General features: G+C 36.4%; 2 protein-coding genes across 3 annotated transcripts in view; both read right to left on the bottom strand.

Annotated features, from left to right (window-relative positions):
• The window catches only part of LOC113236408 (bifunctional 3'-phosphoadenosine 5'-phosphosulfate synthase), an 86,368-nt gene that overhangs the window by 1,652 nt on the left and 62,840 nt on the right, over positions 1-21,876 (bottom strand). For both annotated transcript variants that reach the window (XM_026472446.1, XM_026472445.1), the window contains exons 8-13: positions 13,636-13,875; positions 8,495-8,650; positions 7,641-7,746; positions 5,012-5,154; positions 3,489-3,650; positions 386-494 (exon numbers count right to left, since the gene is read on the bottom strand). In XM_026472446.1, the coding sequence (XP_026328231.1) occupies positions 386-494; positions 3,489-3,650; positions 5,012-5,154; positions 7,641-7,746; positions 8,495-8,650; positions 13,636-13,875 (916 nt within the window). The remainder of the gene's footprint in view (positions 1-385; positions 495-3,488; positions 3,651-5,011; positions 5,155-7,640; positions 7,747-8,494; positions 8,651-13,635; positions 13,876-21,876) is intronic.
• Positions 20,012-21,464, bottom strand: LOC113236409. Its single transcript, XM_026472447.1, has 3 exons — positions 21,320-21,464; positions 20,369-20,586; positions 20,012-20,208 (listed from the first exon to the last, which is right to left on the bottom strand). Exons 1-3 carry the CDS (start codon positions 21,459-21,461, stop codon positions 20,026-20,028), a joined length of 543 nt encoding a protein of 180 aa, XP_026328232.1. The 5' UTR covers positions 21,462-21,464; the 3' UTR covers positions 20,012-20,025.

Raw genomic sequence — 21,876 nt, 5'->3', positions numbered from 1 at the left:
ATTTAAATATTTTTAAATCTGATGAATTATTTAAAATTCCTAGAACAGACGTTTTTGTTTAAGATGTTAGTAGTACAATCCTGCAAGGTTGTTAGTATTTTACTAATAATCCTGTATATATGTATGTATATATATATATGATATATATATATATATATATCATATATATCATATATATAATTACTTTTTGTTAACTTGCCGACATTACAATTAATATTATAAAGACACAAAAATACGCCCTATATATTTTTACTGTATTTCATGTATCTAATTCGGTTTCCGTTGTGTTCAAATAATTCCCAAGGTTAGCCCATCCATTCACAGTTCTCAAGCTCTTAAAATTTTCATTTGAATTTATGTAAATTATTTATTTTCAGTCTTATACCTCTCATCCTAGTGCCGGAAATAAAGTCAAAATCTTCTTTGCGCGTCGGATCGAAGAACGCCATCTTGCCCACCGATGTATCGTAAGCGGCAACCCGGAATGGAATTATCTAGAAAATAAGTATAACATTTATAAAGTATTAATTTGTATTGTATAAGGCTAGGGGCAAATCAAGTGGAAAAAACGCGGCTGAATTTACGGACGCTCAATTATGTTTGATCTGAGTAAATTAATACACGTTGTCATCTCAAATCGGTGCATAAGAGCAAACGCACACCATATTGTATTTTTTCTTGACATGATCGAAGAATATTGCGGACGCTCTATCTAAACCTGTAGAATGAAGCAGAGTATACCCAGTTGTACTTCGTAGTCTTTTTATTATGATCAGAGCTTGAACTTCATTTGCGTTATGTACACTGTAGGAAAATGAAACCGAACAATCACAGGGCATTAAATTGTAAAGATGTTTGGCACTTATCCTTACTTCTTTAAAATATATTGTTTATTTATTAGTGAACATGTTACTCGTGTTATACAATATATCGATATGTTAGTTGACACCGACACAAAAATTAGTTTATTTCAGAACGAACCTTCGCCATCCGTCTCATAAAATTGTTGAACAATTCGAAGCCATTTCAGTTAATTTAGATTAACTTTAGTGTGTAATATCATCACCTGCCAAGTTTTTCAATCAGAGAAAAGTATTTTGTCCAATGATCTCTATGATAGTATAGTGATCTCTGATTAGAAGTAATTGGAAACACAGAAATTCCGTAGTTGAATTTCGGCTTGTATGATTATCGCCAATCCAAATAAAATGCTCATAGACCTTTTGCATCTAAACGGTCTTAACGTATCGGGTTTTCTATTCACTCTCTTTTTTTTTAAAGAGACAAAGTATATTAATTAGTTCTGAAATATAGTCGACTCAGTGTATGTGTTCATTTTATTATTAATTACTATATTTAAAATAAATGTTGCTTAGACGTAAGACAATTACCAAAGACAGTATTATTAAGTACATTAGATAATTATATATATCTATACGCATTCTATGTCAACTTCTAATAATAAATGTAATCATCATTCTATATGTGGTCGTTTCTTTGTTCTAGTTTTTTATTTTTTTTTAATAGTATATGTAGTAAGTCACGGGACGAACAAGTCGTGCGCCTGATCGTTAGCTACACGCCTGTCCATAACAGTTGCAGTGCCACTGAGAGTTTTAAATCGCAAAGATCTGAGGAGCACTGCCACTGCGCCCGTAACCCTGAGACATAAGTTGACAAGTCCTATGTGCCTGTAATTTCACCAGCACCCTTACCCTTCCAAACCAGAACGCAGTAATGCTAACATTACTACTTGGCAGCAGAAAATAGGTGAGGTGGCAGTAGTTCCCTGGACGAACTCTTTTACAACGAGCTCTACTGCTGTTCGATAAGTGTGTCCTGGTCCTTAGTCCAATTATTCATCAGACTTTTTATTTCTTTCTGATTGTCTTTTCGAATGCTGTGTTGTTTAGCTAAAATATGACTTACTGTTTTAGTAAACGAGAACATTGTGATAGAACCAGGATCACAACAGAGGTTTCCATAATTTTTGACAAGTACCCAGATGAGCGAGGCGAAATATGGCCTAAACCATAGTATAAAAAGGCAAGTGTAACTCCAATACAAACGTAGACACACATTCCCACAATCTCGCCTTGCACTCGCGTTGAACAGCGTCAGCCATTCATTCGTGAATAGAAATGTTCGCTCGGTCTTTCAAAAATTACATCAAATAGTAGACTGTTTTTTGTTGCGTTCATGGTTGTTTGAACAAGAGTGCCTCAAATTCAGAACTGTTCAGCATTTCATTTCTATTTAATAATCATAATAGACACACCAATCCTTTTGGGTGTAAACTTATCAACGTGTAAAGTTTACAATTAATAAAAAATATTTGTATATAACACGAGAACGCTGTGAGAACACCTTAATTTTATCAAATTATATTTACAACCTGTAGGTACAACTAAAATTGCTGAACAATAAATACAGTGGAAGTGTTTAGCGCGCGTGACATCTGCGCCAACAGTATGCGGAGTACCACATACTTGAGCTCAGTCCGCCATTTTCGGTTTGTACTTTATCATCGTCTCAATTATCTCGTGCAAAACCTCGTAGAAAAATGCCTTATTTTAATAATAATAATAAATCTTTATTTCCGACCCTATCTACCTAGTCTACGACTACTAGTATTTTGCTACTTTAGAGTGCAAAAGTTATAATATTTTTTTTATGATACGACGTGACGGGACGTACAAGTCGTCCACCTGGTGGGGACATTCCTGTCTATAACAGTTGCAGTACCACTCAGTGCGTTAAATCACAAAGATCTGAGAGGCACTGCCACTGCGCCCGTCACCCTGAGACATTAGTTGACAAGTCCCATGTGCCTGTAATTTCATCAGCACCCTTATCCTTCATAATTGGAGCGCAGTAATGCTTACATTCGTGCTTGGCGGCAGAAATGGGTAAGGTGACAGTACTTGCCTGGACGAACTCTTTCACAAGGAGCTTTACGATAATCGTTTTTGTAATATCCATGTTGGTGTTTCATACCATCGTTAAGTCTTATTTAATCTTAACAAATTTTTAATTTTCTGTTTATTATAATAAAGTTTTTCTTACAAAAAACGAAAGAAAACTTTAATTAGAAACTAATTGTGTGAGTTTTGGCAACAGTGGTTTTGATAGTAATCGAGGTAAGCACTTCCATTGTTCTACTAAAATAATAATGAGACAAACATTGAAGCGCTGAACAGGCGGGAGTTGCACTACTTGTCTTATTGTACGTTGTGGTACGTTCCCTACCCCATATGAGTCGCTGATGATAAATTATTATAATTTTTGACGCCGACTTGCTGTGTAAGACTGACGAAATAATGGACGCGAATTGACAAACTGTAATTCTTGTTCCTTTGTTTAGCCGAGTAGGTCACTTTTTGTAAATGATTTGATCTGAAGACTGAAACCTTTGCTTTTCTGACTATGATAGGACAAAATAAGTAAGGCTTAATGACGTCACGTGATGTCATAGTATAAATACTGACCTCGAGTTCATTGAGTCCGGGGGCCATCTTGAGTACTATAGCGCCGTGGCGCGGGTCGTAGAGGTCGCCATCGCCAGCAGGGTGCGGCAGACCAGCGGGGTCGCGGCCCACAATATAGTGGTTCGCCCCCGCGCTCATACGGCACTTCGCGTGCCATTGCACCTGCATAGATCAACAAGAGTGGAACTTAAATTTTGGATCTTCGCCGTTTTAACACTAGAGCTATTTTACATTACAAAAGTAACTCGTTAGAGCCGTTAGCTTCAAATTGCTTATCGTCGTCTAAATTTGAAAACCTCTTAACTCCGTTTTTGAAGGAAATCCTTTTTTTACTATTCAAACGCAATATCGGGCAATTAAAGCTTCAAATATAATTTGTAGGCCCTATCGTAGATTGTCATATAATTATTTCTAGTATAATTATGATTTTGTGCCTATATGCCGAGGTTACGAGATTTACAAATGTAGTCGACGTTATGTTAATTATATGGATCGGCCAAAAGGTTTCATACAACGCTAACGCCGCGTTTGGGCAAATCTATAATACGCTGTACAATTAGCATGATGTTAACGCTAAATGCGTTCGTAAGAAAGCCCTTGTAGATGTTTCAAAAAACAACTATAAGTACACCAGTTTTCGTCCAAAAATTGTTTAATTTCCGTTTTTCTTTATTTAAATTGAGAATTTTTTTTCTTGAAAACTTATTACATGACAATATCTACTTGTACATGATGCAATAGAAAGGTATAGTCATTATTTAAAGCAACACTCCGTTAAAGACATGAAACGTTACATTCTGTATAATAAAGTACCATATTGCTTTAGATATAAAGTGATATACATGGAATAAAAGAAAATCTTAATAATAATAATTATATACGACTGTTTTGTACAGCTTAAATGACGCTGAAATTAGAAAATAGTACTGTAAATGTAGAGAACAGTACCCTATTACCTAGTTGATAAAAATGTAACATTATTTTATTTATTATGTAGTGTACGCTATAGTGTATCAGTGTGTGCACATCTCACTGTATTCTGCACTGTTGACGTAATAATACTATGCCTGCAAAATCACAACTTTTTAGGAGAGAGGTGTAAAGATTCTAAGAACGAATTTAGTCGATAACTCTTCTATGCTTAAATTGAAGAGTAAAGTACTATCCACACACATCAGGGCCGTGCCCGTGTGAACGAGTTCATACAAAATATACGCAGCAGTATTTTTTTGACGGAGAACGCGTTCACGTCACGGGCCCGGACCTGATGTGTGTGGTTAGTCCTTTATAAATTTTCACGTAATTTGTTTTATTATTATAGTTCGCATTATTTTTATGACTTTCACGTGATAAAACAATTTTGACGTAGGAACACAAGTGAATTTATTATACCAAGGATACGATTGCGTAATTTGAGAATAACTTGATGAGATTTCTTCTAAGCGTTTTAAATGTACCCTATCAATAATAAGCAATTGTTGTCATTACTAAAATAAACAAGTAAATAGAGGCATAATACGTACTTCGGTTGGTCCAGCGTACATCATGGGTGAGGGGAATATAGCGAGGATAGTAGCGTTCGGGTCGAGGACCCCCTCGTTTAGTACTGCCTTGTGTTGGTTCATCCTCACATCCAGAGGGACATCGTCGTCCTTTGTCCAGCCACCTTTTTTAAAACATACCATAGAAATATTTTTATCCACAATCTTAAAATAAAAATTATAAATTGTTAGATTTACTACGAATTACGTGAAAAAATTGTAACTCAGTCTGAAGTAAGCAAATATCACTTTTGACTATTAGTTAACATAACTGTGACATTTTTACAAGTCCGTGTTGAAGCCGATGTACGGACAACGGCACATCAGACTACACATTTTTGTTCGAAAATCGCCTCCATTGCAACGAAACAACACGCCAATGTGTAGCTTGATGTTGCGGGCGTGTGTACATACAAACTACACCTGGGTCATATTCATTTAAATTGTACTTGTAACTAAACAGAAACGAAACGGAAAGTAACGAAAATAACGAAATGGAACATAAGGGCTTGGGCACAGTTGAGGAATTAAACTAACTTAATAAAAAATGACCGATTATATTCTTTCCCTTTCACTCCACGACGATGTAGCGAGGAAATAATCATTGATAGTATAAGTCCACATAATGTAAGACATAAAAACAAATAATAATATTTTGTGAGTCTTTATTCGCAATATAAGCTGATTTAAAATAATTTAATTTTTTTTCTGGGCATAATAGAATTGTTGTCAAGGTTTTTATTTTCAGCCGATAATTTTGTTGTCTCCGCCTTCGTTCGTTTATGTCAAAATACATTTTTTTTAGCTTTTTGTTTTCCAGCACTAGTTGCATATATGCAGGATTTCCATTTAAATTTATTATCTCTTTTAGGCTTACATTATTTTCACTTCTTATTTCGTACCTCCATTTCTGTCTTTGTATCTCTTGGTCTTTCTTTCGTCTGCTTCCAAAGTAAGTAACTTTTAAGCATTTGTGTTATGTGAATCGAAAACAACGACAGTACGATAAACACCCAATCCCGAGACAATATAGAAAAGTTAGTTTTTTCTGCATTAACTCGGCCGGGGATCGTACCCGGATACGATCGGCTCAGACATGGGAAACCATAAAAACCGACGTGCAAGACACTCGACTACGGAAGTCGTGGATTACATAGCATTTGAACACTAACAAATAAGTACATAATTTTGTATGGTTAGAAAGAACTCAATATGATCACAGCCTTTTCCGTATCGTTGCGTAACGAAACGTTACTAAACCGACAATAAAAAACCAAGAAAATATAACTTAGCTCTTTGAATAAACGCTCGCAAATGTGATCAAATGAAGCTTTACTACGTAATTTTACCTGTACTTTATAAAAACAAAGAAATATTTAAATAATTTGATAGGTTTCTTACCGTAATTACTGAAATTTCGTGACTAAACCGAAAATTAAATGTACCTGAAATTTAGGTGCGATCAAAATCACAGATGACGTTTTAAAATAGGCATATGTCTATGATACATTCGTTGATAGAACAATTATGCCTACATTAAAATTGATTATTATTTGTTTTTAATGAATCTGTAACGCCCGTAACGAAGCAAAATGTTACGAAATGGAGAAAAAGACTTACAGTAATTTAAAATGATTTTTTTAAACATTATTGTTTTAAAATGTAATTATTTATTGAAATTCTAATAACTATATTAATATTACAGTCCTAATATATCAACTTCATAAATTTCTCTAAACCGGCGGCTGTAATGATCCGTTTAGTTTGACACCCGAGGGATGTGACGTTTAAAATTTCATAGAAAGTAAAATTGTTAATTATAATTTATTAAAATTCTAGAGTAAATTAATGGTTTTTGATACAAAAATACCAGCAGTATATAATTTCAACGGTATAAAATAATATTATTGTACTAAATTATATTTTAACCACGAAAAAGGTTAGTGACAAAAAACACCTGCAAATGTACATTTTAGATGAAGATGAACCACCTACTGGTTGTTAGTGTGTAAGAGTGATAATCCTGTATCACGTTACGCGACCACAAATACAATGCATGAACAAGGACGAAACTAGAGTGAGAGATATCGCTGCTTTTCAAAAGAAGAACGTACATAGTGAACTTTTTGACTTGTTTAAAATATAAATAATCTTTATTTATTTCTCTCACAACAAATAAGTTCAAAATAAAAGAATAATTAATAATTATGTTACCTCCTAACAATAATAACAGAGTTAAAATAGTTTATTTATTTGTGTTAATACATACATTGTATCATATACATACAGACATACCTAATAGAGAGAAATAAATAAATATTATTATTTAAAAAAGTAATAATATATAGATCGAAACAGAACGGCGAGAACTATGACAATTAGAAAACGATTATTTTATGCACCATTCATAGGTCAAAATTATAAGCTTGTCTGTAAAGAATGTGTGTGGATACACACATCAGGGCCGTGCCCGGGACGTGCACGGGGCGTCTTAGTTTATATAAAATATACGCAACGATATTTTTTTAAGCCCCTGACGGAGCACGGCTCGGGCACGTCCCGGATATGTGTGGATAGACCTTTAAAGTCTCTTTCCGTACTATTGACTTACCAAGCGGATGTAAAAGCAGCACGGGTTTCTTGAATCCCCTCTCAACCAGCTGTCGGTGCGTGTCTTGCATTAGCAGAGCGTGCCCGTTGTGTATCGGGTTACGGAGCTGGATGTGTTACAAATATGTGTTCGTAAGGTATAATATTAAAAAGTTTTATACGTCCCTTCGATAAGAGTGTTCGCCAATACAAGGTTGTCATTTTTTAAATTGACACCCACCAAAAAATACACAGTGTTTCTTTTAAATGGACCAGTATGGGGAAATCCCAAACTAGAAGATACAAGGAAATTGTCTTAGGAACCATTAGGTCTTTTCTTGTGAAAACAATTTTTGGCATAGTCAATTTTTTGGACTAGCGTGAGTTGTCCATAAAAATTAATAAAATAATTTCATTTAAGGATCATTTCATTGTATGGGACGAAAAAATTGGGACAGAAGAAGATGGTCAAATTTAATAAAATTATTTTTCGTACAAAATGAATAAAAATGACTATTTTTTCCTTACATGAAATTGATTCGATCAGTGCTAAAAAGTAGTGTGATCAATTTTATTCATTTTTATAGACCATGCTTCACCAAAAAATGACTATGCCAAAATTGTTTTCTCAAAAAAAAAAAATTAATGATTCCTAAGACAGTTTCCTTGTATCTTCTATGGTTTCGGACATCCCTATACTACCTTTTAACTATACTACCATTTAAAAAAACACTCTGTATAGCAGATGTTAGACGCGTTGCGCTATTCGAGATTTCTGTATTTCATATTGATTAATTCTGTGTTTTACACGGTGTTTTTTCAATCGCACTTTACCGAGCCACATTTAATCTTATCAATGTGGTCGATTGTACCTACCTGGAAAGCAAAAACGGCGTCAGCGTTTAACTCCTTGAACTTCTGTCGCAGCTCGTTTGGAGTCATTCTGTACGAGTCAAGACTGTCATTCCAGCGAATGCGCTCGAAAACTTCCAATTTCCCGCCCACCAGCCAGTCGCCAGACTCTGATATCATCTGAAATCAATAAGTTACAAGATAATCACAACATTCCGAATGAATTAAAAAAAGAATCGAGTAAGTTAAATTTAAAAACGCTCTTAGTAAATGGTTGAGTACCAAACTTTATTATAGTGTACAAGAATTTTTTGACGACAACGACAAATTTGGGGACTAGCGATGTGACATGTTTAGTAATAATAATTTTTTTTTTTCCTTCATATTGTAATGCAATTTAATTTTAATTTTAATATGACATTTAATAATATGTATAATACACCTTTACTGGTGCACTATAGAGTACAAACCAATTAAGACCTTATGTAATGACCTATAGTTATGCAATTAATGTATTCTTATTCCTAGGCAATATTATGCTTGTCCTCCTGAGGGACCGTGTTCACCAAAATGTACTAATTTGTGAAGTGATTCACACCCATACGTTATACTTATGATCGCGAAAATGTCGTTTACATTGATATACAGGGTTATTTGTAAAATACTAACAAACTAGCAGGATTATATTACTGACATTATAAACAACATCTTTTGTTCCATGACTTGATAATTCATCGGATTTTACTTTTATACAAAAATGAAAATATTTAAATCTATTATAGCTCTAACAATTATAACTCTGCGTTAACTATTGGACCTTGTAGGTCGAAGTAAGCACTAGCGATAGCGCAAGGAAGCAGCGGGGTGAGGGGAGGGTTCCCTTGACCTATTTAGTCAGTCGCTCCCTTTGATGCGCCTGTGTCGCTATGACTATTAAAATATCGCATTTAAATCAGCGCTACATATTATTATATGGGACAATAGGGTATTTAGTAAAATACTTTGAAAAATCCCGGTTGAGCGTTTCACACAAAACTGAAGGTTTACTTGAATGAGCCTGAAGCATGTTTAGCACGTTTTAATGTACATTGGGCGTTTAGCGCTTTTCCCATTGCAGATTGCTAAGTCTTGGGAAATTATACGCAATTCAAATGCAAAAGTTTGGATGGGTATGAAGTATATATCTTAATTACCAGAAATCGGAATAAAGTATATTTTTAACAAATATCAACGATTGTAGAAAATCGAATAGAAAACGTTTATTTGCCAAAATAACTGTATGTATTCATTTATTTTACATCTGTATAATTACTGAATCATACACATCCATAATTAATTATACAGAGCAGTCTTAAAAACAAAAAAAGCTTTGGTTTGGATGAATTGCCAGCAAAAGTAATAAAAATATTTTTAATTAATCAATCCTTTTCCGAGGGCACTGTCCCCGACTTACTAAAAATATCTATTGTCAAGCCTATATGTAAACATGGCGATCGCACGGATTTAAATAATTATCGACCTATAGCACTTCTACCAACCTTTGCAAAAATATTTGAACTAGCAATTTCACAGACTTTATTCCTTCTGTGAAAAATAATATATTAGATGAGAGCCAACATGGATTTAGACGAAATAGATCAACGGCATTAGCTGTTTATAAATATATTTAAAAAATACTAGATTTCCTTAATGGTAAACAATACGCAGTGGGTGTTCTCCTGGACATGAGTAAGGCTTATGACAGGGTATCATATAAAATATTGTTACAAAATCTATGTGGCATATGTAGATGTAAGAAGGACGACATGTGAGCGGTTCAAATCCTTACAAATCGTTTTCAGTACGTGGAGGTAGAACACCACGACTCCAGCTCTGGTGTCATATCTAACGTACGGTCGCGTAAGGTAGACGTGACCCAGTCTATACCACAAGGGAGTGTGATCGGGTGTATATTATTCCTGATATATATTAACGATTTACCCAAGGCCTTGAACGTTACCAGCATTTTATTTGCAGATGACTTGTCGGTGGATTTTCCATGTACAATGGAATCAGATTTGAAAGAAAGTATTATTGACAAATTTAATGATGTAAATAGCTGACTTAGGGATCACAATCTGGCTATAAATTACACAAAAACGAAAATAATACTACACTGCACTAGGGAAACCCTGTGTCGCGGGTGCCATGAACACACATAGATAACCACAAATTACACCCAAACTCACAAGAGAAATAAATGTAGGCCATACAAATATTTTTTCCCGGCCCGGGAATCGAACCTGGGACCTCTTCGTGGCAGTCCGGCATGGTAAGTTTTCGGCCACAGAGGCAGTTCAATTTCTTTAATGAACTTAGTATTTTACTAAGTTAATTAAAGAAAACCACTGACACAAACGCAGCAGCAACAACAGCCTACTATGCTTATACTCATGCTTGGTTGAGTTATGGTATCACCTTGTGAGGGAATAGCACTGATGCCTTGAAGTTATTCACTTTGCAACAGAAATGTATTAGAAAGTAGTAGAAATATCGACCTAATAGAAAGTTGTAAACCGCACTTCATAAAATTAAAAATTCTTACTTTACCAACCTTATACATTTTAGAAACGTAAATTTTGTCAAAAAATATCAATACCTAATATTTCACTCAATTAAAGGACACCTATACCCGCCCAGTGAACCTCAGACATAAAAATAGATTAGCACTACCTAGGTCGAAATTACAATTGTACCATCAGGGACCTTATGTAATGGCTGTTAAAATTTACAACAGAATTCCTAAGAATATATCATCCCAGACCCCATATTATTTATTCATCAAAAAACTAAAGGCACTCTTAATAGGAAAACGTTACTACAGCCTGAAGCAGTTTTTTGAAGAGTGACTACCTACTTCTTTTTGTACTATTCTGCATCAAAAGAATCATGTTATGTTATTGATAATTATTGTTTAATTTATTAGCTTTTGTTTAAAATTGCTTTATAATGATGTGATTGCTTTATAATGTGCTTTTATTTTTGTAATTTTAATTAATGTATATTTTTCAATTGCGGCGCCCTAATAGGGTCATGTTGATACTATTTTAATCTTAAAAACATGAAAGCAATTACTATTTTGACTAAGTCAAAATAAATAAAGTCAGAGTCTCACCTTGACTTGACTTTGAATTAATCAGATGTAAAATAAACAAACGTACGTGTAGTCAACCTGCAAGCAGGTGTGTAAATATTAATTGAATTAAATATTTTAGCCTCCAAAATGAATTACATTTCAAATTAATGTAAATTAGTAATTATATAATAGTAATGTAATTCTAAATATTCTTTATTACTATAGAAGCAATGTGTCAGAAGCCATTTTGTAAATTGTGATTTAAACGTAGGTTCGTGTAGTAATTTAAATTCATTTGATAAACTATTGAAGAAACCCAATCCAGGACTCTTCCTCTAATGCCATGTACTGTTGCGATACAAGATATCTAAAATAGAGGTACTCATTTACATAGTTTAGGCATCGCATTTACACTATTAGGGTTAATATTTAATTTTATAGCTTTATAACGGTTGTATAATGTGCCATGCTCTACTAGAGCTACTAGAGCAACCAGCGGAATTCACTGAGGCACTTACCAGAACACCCATTTAGAAAGTTCATTTCCCAGGACCCCGATTAAGAACTCTTCGATATTTTAACCGAATCGTTCGGTTCTCGAATCGAAGGACGCTTTCCGAGGTATTCAGAACATTCCGAATAATGGTCTATCCACACATGTCCGGGCCGTGCCCGAGACGTGGACGGGCCGTGCTCCGTCAGGAGCTCAAAAAAATATCGTTGCGTATATTTTATATGAACTCGTTCACACATGTCCGTGTCCGGGTAGGGGCCGGGACGGGCCCGCAGTTCATACAAACTAGCCCGCCCCAGACACGTCCCGAGCACGGCCCTGATGTGTGTGGATAGTCCTTTAAACGTTCGATTCGAGTTCGGATGCGATGTCGTTATCCAACAGTGTTTACGGAGTTAGTCGGTGAAATAGATTATAAGAATAAAAGAAAATAAATTAATAAGAAAAATGAAAATCCTTTTATATACATTTTTAAAATTTTCAAGGCGAGAAGTTAGAGTAATCGTACGGGTGTGACGTCATTGCGGTTCGGTTACGAATACGACAGTTTGACGTTTGATTCGTGTGTTGTGAATAAAAAGGAAAAGAAATCGGTCGATAATTGAGTTATCGTAAGATTCTGTCGAATTGATTGGTCCTACCGGGAATCGAACCGTGTAAACGTTACGCTAGGTCGTCCAAAATAATGCTTATATTATAATTACCTTTCTTATTTATTGTTTGTTTTAATATTATTAAATTTCTATTCTTTTGTTCTACTTAGTATTTAGATTAAGTTATAAGAAAATAAATTTATCTATCAAATTATTCGCTTACTCCCAGTTGTCACCACTGGCTTTGTTCCCACTGGCGACAAGTTGGGAAAAAATCCCATATGTTACCAGGTGGTACGTGATAAAGTCTCAGTTGTTGTAACAAACAATAACAATTGTTTTTTTTATCACTGGGAACTACTGGGATATTTTAAATTCATTTGTCGCCAGTTGTAACAACAGGACTTTTTATCCCATTTGTCACCACCTGGTTACATATGATTTTTTTTCCACTTGTCACCAGTGGAAATCACCACTGGCAACAATTGAGATTTTTTTTCTTGTTTGTCACCACCTGGAATTTTTTTCATTTGTCTCCACTAGAAATCACCACTGGTAACAACTGAGACTTTTTTATCCCGTTTGTTACCACCTGGTAACATATGGGATTTTTTTCCCATTTGTCGCCACTGGAAATTACTACTAGTAACAACTGAGACTTTTTTATCCCGTTTGTCACCACCTGGTAACAAAGCCAGTGGTGACAACTAGGAATAAACGAAATCATTAGTCTGAATTATCTCTTCTACTAACAACTAGACATTGATATTAATTCAAAATTAACGGTGTTGCTATAATGAGACTAAAAATATTTACTATTTTATTCAAATTAATATTGTTATATTAATAAACTAAAATTAAACTAAACTTTTATGTTATGTATGTGTGAACAACTAGCACCCCATTCTAAGTTTCAAACATAGCTGGTTAGCCTACTACTTACCTTGATATAGGGATGGTCGGTATTGTATATACCGAATTGTCGGCAACAACGCTCCTCCTTCCTATGCGGATAGAACTCAGGCGATCGTAATACAGCGACTGGGCGTCCATTATACACGAGTGCCAATGCAGATGCTCCGGCGACGCGTTCTTTAACCTCAGTATGCACAGGTAACACCACAGGCACTGACTGGTTGATAATTGATCCATCGGGAAGAGTGAGGCAGTTGGAATGGAGAGCCTGTTGGTTTTATTCAATGTTAGAAAAAGTAATGAATAGGAATTTGAAATTAGCCTGTCGCCCACGCTTATCGACACCCTTTATATGGCCACTAAATTCCCCGAGCTTGCCTCAGAAGCCGTAACAGTTTCCTGCTCACTACAAAGGCTACGAGTGACCATCCGGCTGTCACGAAGTATGCATAGTGGAAACAGAAAAATTCCCTACCACCTGGTTTCATCATCAACTACCAACTACCACCAAGAGCAACTACCACCAGGTTGCGATCTGCGGTGGTCCGTGTGGAAGTCCTTAAATTGATTTCGCACTCAAGTAGTCGCTGCAGAAATTATTATTTTTGATTAGGCGGTTTTAAAAGAACGTATAACGGATGTTTCAAAAGGGTACAGATTCGCGACCATGTGAGACTTGATTAACTGGGAAACACGGTGGGATATTTAAATTAATGTATCTTTCTGGTCGTTTATTAATGCCAGGAGACGAAAGCGCCCAGAAGGCGGAGGGAACTCCTGGAAGGATGTAAATTTTTAGAATCGAAACATTGAATTTCTATTGTTGCATTTTTTAACTTTTAAATTGTACGGCTCAACACAAGTAGGTAACTCCGTACAGCTTTAAATCACAAAGATCTTAGGGGCACTGCCACTGCGCCCGTCACCCTGAGACATAAGTTGACGAGTCCCATGTGCCTGTCATTTCACCAGCACTCAGCGCGAGTCATCGCATGCACCGTTCAATATAGAATGGAGGCGTTTACTCGGTGTTTATTGCACTACTTGTATTTTTATACGTGGTTTCGAATTGTTTACAGGTCCCATGGTCACAGCTGCCTACTGTTTTTAACCGACTTCAAAAAAGGAGGAGATTCTCAATTCGAGTGTGTTCTTTTATTTCTTTTTTTATTTGTGAACCGATTTTCAAGATTCTTTTTTTGTTGGATAGGGGGTACTTCCATAGTGGTCCCATTTCATTTTGAAGAAAATCATCCACCTTTAAGGGTGGCTGTTCACGCATGAAGATTCATTTTTATAAATAGCGCCTATTCGATGCGTTTTTCTCTCAATATACTTTGAGTAGTGAGAACCGATTATTATTATCTCCAGTGTAAAGTCTTGTATAGTGGCGAACTAGGGGATATTTCAATAAAACTTAGCAAACAGACGTAATTCGGTCGGTTTTTTATATATTATTATGTATATGTTTCCGTGTCTCCAAATGCTTTCCATAATTATTAAGAAAAATTCAGCACAACGCCAATAGCAACGAATTTTAGTATGAAGCGTGTACAACGTTTTGTCATCCAGGTATCCTAATTGTAAAGCAAAAGTTGTTTGTTATGAATGCCGTGATAAGAAATTTCGATTCGATAAAAATATACCTGTCAAATATGTACCTAATAGTTAAAATTAGATAAACGTTAAGTTCACTTGTATATCTAACTTGCGTGTTAGTTTGGTGCAAAGTCAAAGCAAAACGATATATTTGTTAAACAGGTGCACGAGCATGTTGAATTAGTAGGTACACCATATGTTAGGTACATATTTCCTGGTAAACGGTAACCACGTATCTGTTATTATTGATTCACAGCAAACGGATAAACTTGTTATGCAAACATTAGTTTCGTAAACTTTTCGTTACGTAAACATTTGCGGCGCTGTCACGCAGGGTGTGAGCGGGGTTGTACAGGATACTGAGAATCCATCGCATTACAAATTAGTGCAGTTGTTAGAGTTTGGCTGTTGAATGCAATGGCAACCGATTAATTTAGAAAATCATGTGTAGGAATTTTTAGTTAGTACCCATTCATCACCTAACGCCGCCTCACTTATTTTCATTACGCTTGCAAGAAAGTTAAAAAAAGGAAAATAAAATGTTAATTAAATTAAATGTTACAGTTTATTCATATTATATTTATTTTATCAAGATATTTATTTCCTTTGATAATTATCACGATAATTTCCTGATAAATTATCCGACAATTATCCATACTGATTCATAGTTTCAAGTGCGAAAACTCAATAAATGTTTATTAAGATTTAGAAGTAAAACTTTGAGCAAACGATTTGAATTGTGACTTCTTTTTGAGATTGACATTTGACACGTTTGAATACGTCTCAGCACAACATAAATTAATTTTGTAAATATCAAGGTACATTTATCAAAATAATTATCTTGATAATAGTCAATGATAATTACGACTTCTAAATTCATAATGACATTATAATTGGTTAAAATTCTTTCTAGGAAGTTGATTAGTTTGCGATATATTAGGGTGTCCGATATTAAGTTTAATGGGATACAAAATATTTGCATGAGATTGCGTCGGATTATGTATGACATCTGTATCTTACAAAAATAGTAAATTAAATAAAGCTGATTGGATAATGTATATAATATATTTTTAAGGTCGCGGCGTGTTAATATTACGTGAGACCAAGAGCGTTTAGCGGAAATTAAATAAACCATACCCGTCTATATTATAAAAAAAGCCGTAAGTTGAAAATACCGATTACTTTTGCTGCAATTTATAATATTACTTACGAGCAAGTGTGATGAAAATATCTAACAACACCATTGCCTACATTTCATAGTTCAGTTACGTAGTATTGCACCATTATACTCGAACACGCCACGTTATGTGCATCGGAAATTACTCGTAACGATATTGCTCTACAAAGTATGTAGTAGGTAATCTAACACGCAACCGCAAAACTAAAGTTTTAAAGGATTTAATTCATTATTAACCTTTGTGGTATCAAATAGGTAATGTACTGTAATTGTTAGAACGCAATTTAAACAAAAATAAATATTTTAAATTGTTATAAGTATAGGAAATGAAACTATTTTTCCGGATTTAAATCGGTTGACTCAACCGTGACCATGGGACCTGTAAAGGGCCCGAAACGTCGGTTTGTTTGAAAAAACAAATATATGCGATTTAAATCCGGAAAAATAGTTTCATTTCCTATATACACCCATTAATAATTTTATACGGACATGCTAGCTACGTTTGACAACAAAAATATCCACGCTATTCTTGTGTCGGAGACATTTTTAAATCCTAGCCTTTCTTCTACTTCTGTCTGTCTTCCAGGTTTCCAACTGATTCGCAATGACCGTGCTAGTTCTTCACATGGTGGGGTAGCCATTTATCTTCGTAGCCATATTCCTTTTGCAATCCTCAGTACTTCACCTCAACCCCCTCCACCTGATACTGCAGAACATCTGTTTCTGGAAGTTACTTTGTCTCATCATAAACTACTTCTGGGAGTTTACTATTGCCCATCTCTAAGAATTGACTACTTTTCCGCTCTTGAAAAGCTCCTTGAAGACTTTGCTCCTTCATATGATCATACCATTTTGATGGGTGATTTTAATACTTGCCTTCTTAAAAATGATTCACGTTCGAGCAGTCTTCGTTCTGTTATAAATTCCTGTAACTTACATATTCTTCCATCGAACGCTACGCATCATTTTCCTAACTGTACTCCCTCTCTTCTGGACCTCATAGCAGTCTCTTCTCCCGAACTTGTCACCAAGCATGGTCAATTCACGGCCGATGCCTTTTCCTATCACGACCTCGTGTACCTGTCGTATAGGGTGCGCGTGCCCAAGGCTAAGCCTAAAATTCTCCTACAACGTAATTTTGGAGCCATGGACTTAGATCGATTGCGTGAAGATGCGAGTAGAGTTGACTGGTCAGTAGTGGATAGTGTTGGTTCGGTGGATGAACAGGTCGAGTTATTTACATCGCCACCAGTTCGACCCGTTCGGATCAGGCACCTTCCTGCACCGTGGCTGAGTAATGACCTTCGAAGTTATATGGAGAAGAAGAATCGTGCGAAAACCAGGTACAAAATTGAACCATCTGATGCGAATTGCAAAAAATATCACCGAATCAGAAATCGCTGCAACACATTGATTAGGGATGCTCAGCGACGCCACATCCACACATCCATCGAAAATGGTAACCCCACTAAAATTTGGAATTTCCTTAAATCGCTTGGAGTTGGTAAATCTCATAGCAATAATTCTTCCTTAGACCTGAATCTAGATAACCTTAACAACCACTTTTCATCTGCGCCAGTCTTTGACTGTTCAGTCAAAGACAACACTTTGCTATATCTTTTATCATTACCAACTCCTGACTATTCATCTTTTGTTCTTAATCAATTTACTGACTGTGATGTTAAGAAAAACGTTTTAGCTATCGCTTCCAATGCTGTAGGCAGTGATTGCATTAGTCGTAATATGATCATTCCGCTCCTCGATCTCCTCACTCCCGTCATTACTAAAATCCTTAATAAATCTGTCTCTACCTGTGTTTTCCCCTCTGCCTGGAAAGACGCTTATGTCATTCCACTACCGAAAAAAACCAAACCCAGCTTCCCTTCAGACTACCGTCCTATTTCAATTCTTCCTTTCCTGTCGAAAGTCCTAGAAAAGCTTGTTCACTGTCAGTTGACTAATTTCGTAAACAGGAACAACCTTTTCAATCTTCTCCAGTCTGGTTTCCGCATTGGTCATAGTACGACTACTCACGAAAATCACTGATGACATCCGTTTGGGTATGGAAAATCGACAATTGACTGTGCTGACACTCCTCGACTTCAGTAATGCCTTCAATGGTGTTGACTTTGACCTATTATTGGAGGTATTGCGTACTCTTAACATATCTCCAGCAGTTATTGATTGGTTTCGAAGCTACCTCTGTGGACGTCGGCAGTGTGTACGCAATGAGAATTCTTTCTCTACGTGGTGCGATATTTCCGCCGGAGTCCCGCAGGGTGGCGTCCTTTCTCCTCTCTTATTTTCTTTGTTTATTAACTCTATCACACAATCCCTCACTTCTTCTTATCATCTTTATGCTGATGACCTCCAGATTTACACCCAGTCATCTATTCAAGACTTACCAAGTGCCATTAACGCTACCAATGTGGACCTTGAATCCATTCGTCAATGGAGTCAGTCCTTTGGCCTTAAAGTTAACCCATCCAAAACACAATCGATTATTATAGGTAGCACTTGGTTCAATTCTCGTTTAAATCTAGACTCCTTACCCCCTGTGGTTTTCGATGGTGTCTGTATTCCTTATTTGGATACAGTCAGAAATTTGGGGGTAATTTTTGATAAATGTCTGACTTGGAAGCCGCAAGTTGCTGAGGTTAGCAGGAAGGTGTTTGGTGCGCATTTCTCTCTGAGAAGGCTTAAAAACTTTTTGCCGACTAAAACCAAAATTACTCTGGCCCAGAGCATTCTCCACCCGATACTGGACTATGCAGATGTTTGCTACCCAGATTTGTCAGTAACTCTGCTCAATAAATTGGAACGGCTCCAAAATATGTGTGTTAGGTTCATCTTCGGACTACGTAAATTTGACCATGTCTCCCAATTTCGCGCACAAATTAAATGGCTGCCCATCCATCGGCGTAGAGATCTTCATATCCTTTCACTTCTCTATTCAATTCTGTTCTATCCCTTTACGCCTTCTTATCTTAAAGATCGCTTTACTTTCCACTCTTCTACACTCTGTCGTTCCCTTCGCTCCTCTGATACTCTCTTACTTAACTTGCCCTCTCATACCTCTAACTTTTATTCCAACTCTTTTACCATTTCTGCGATCAGATTGTGGAATTCTCTCCCTGAATCGATTCGCGATCCACGATCCACTTCTCTTGATTCCTTCAAACTACGTGTCAAGGATCACTTCCTCAACTCCTAAATTTCGTGTGTACTCTACTATCCTTTCATTTATTTCCTGCATTTATACTTCATTTTTCTTTTTCCTTTAAAAGTATATAAGCATTTAATATTATTATGTATTTATTGTTATGTACGTATTAATAATATTATTGTTATTTGTATGTATATGTATATCTATCTATGGATATGTATATATATATATTTTTTTTATTATTACTTATTATGTAGTATACTTATGATGATATTCTTTGGTTGCACCTCTTTTGCATATCCGAAATGTCTATCCTAAGGTTGCCTGGAAGAAATTGCTACATAGCAATAAGGCCGCCTGTTGCACATTGAATTACCACTACTGTTATACTTAAGCTATTGTACTGGATTTTAATTGTAATTTTTATGTGCAATAAAGAATATTTCATTCATTCATTCATTCATTCATTCATTCATTCAATGACCACATCGAAAATCGCACCGCAGTTTCTTTGCGGAAATCCGCGAGCTAGGCATCCGCGCCTCGACAGGGTTCGCAATGACAATGATGGTGTCGTCGGTGATGTTCAGGTTGCTGCGCCAAGGGTCTTCTAGTTCGCCGTCGTCGTCCGTACTGGCTGACCCGTCGTAGTAGACGTCCTTGTAAAATCAAATCATGTTAAGTTTAGGAACATTGCAGGGGAAAATATAAAACTGAAATGACTTTATTTGCTTTATGTCGATCAGTATGGGTTATGTTGATCAGCTACATTAAATCTTGCTTACGTCGGATTTATTTTATAATTAATTTGTTAAGTACCTCGGGTAGACTAGGGAACAGCTTGTAGCTTAGCTTTTTGCTGATGTAGGCGGGGTTGACAATGAATCGCCGCGTCGACACGGCGAGCATGCGCCGCACGGCGGCGAGCGCGGGCTGCGATGAGGGGCTGCGGTGCATAAGGTACAGCAGACGAATCACGCTGTCCACGTCCCAATCAGCCGAGTCGTTGTAGCCCGAAGGCGCGAGCATTAGTTTCGCTATAGATACGTATTAGTTTCAAAAAAACACGACTCCATTTAATGATATATTTATAATGTTCTAGTTTTGTAGCTGTGGACCACGTAACTCCAAAGTAAAGTGGTTTTTTTTTTTTTTTTTTTTTTTTTATTGCGACTCGACAAAATGACTGCACCGCGCCTGATGGAAAGTGCGAATACAGTCCAGAGATGAGAGTAACGGATGGAAAACACAAATATCTTCACTCCGTCACTATCATTTTGCCGGTCTGGCCAAATGCACTGGATGTACACCAACTGATCCCTGAACGCGATTCGCAAAAGCGTTTCACTGTGGAGGGTTTTCCGCCGTGTGTACTGTGGTCGCTATCCAGTCGGCACAGAGCCTACCACAATGCTAAGCAGATGGACACTTGTGACGCCCTCGGTCGCCTCTTACGACCCCCACGGGCATGTATGGGGAGGCGACAATGTATTCTTAAGCCGTCGCCCCACGGCACAAATGGTCATTAATAATCTCTTGCATTTAATTAGGAAATGCTTTGGCTGATATCAAAAATCGACGCAGACACGCCTGTTGTGGCATGTTGTTATTTTATTGGAATACATAGCACATTTTAGAGACACGATGAGATCTAGAAATGCGTGCATTTTGCTGTCAGCACAATAGAGTAGTTGGTATCCAGGGGATGGTACTCAGCAAGATGCCACTACAGCATGATCACGGTTGATGGAATATCATGAACGTACTTACCTTGGACGTCAACGGATGGAGTAATGTTGGCGAGGTCTTCGAAGAATTCGTTCTTGTAGTACTGCACGAGCTGGCCTAGCCAGCCCGAGCGCTGCATCCACCCCGCCGCGGGAGCCACCGATGTCGCCAGCGCGCACAACATCAACAACTGCTGCCGATTTTTTACCTCATCGTCAAGACGTGTTTTATTATTGAACATAAACTTGGCCGATAGGCTTGAGTAGTTTATGAAATAGGAATTGTTAGGAAGAATTCCTAACACTGACCGAAAGGAATTAGTTTCTTGTACACGCTCTTAATAGTTCACCTGCCTTTTAAGTTCTTTCAGTTCACAGACGCGAGGCGAGACGGTGCGAACGAGACAATTAGTGGACTATCATTGCTTTGAGTATAAGTTCGAGTAAGATGCACAATTGAACCTTGCCAGCTCATTTAAGACTCAAATAGAAACTTATAAGTATGTAATAAACTTTTTTATATTTACTTTTATTTTCTTTATCAAATTTAACGTATTATGTTTAGGTAGGTATTAATAAACGGATATAAAATAACAAACT

This window comes from Hyposmocoma kahamanoa, unplaced genomic scaffold (genome assembly GCF_003589595.1).
Source record: "Hyposmocoma kahamanoa isolate Upper Pololo Valley unplaced genomic scaffold, ASM358959v1 92, whole genome shotgun sequence".
In the NCBI taxonomy this organism is placed as follows: Eukaryota; Metazoa; Arthropoda; class Insecta; order Lepidoptera; family Cosmopterigidae; genus Hyposmocoma; species Hyposmocoma kahamanoa.
The sequence above is the reverse complement of the archived record's forward strand: the minus strand, read 5'-3'. Positions and strand labels throughout refer to the sequence as shown.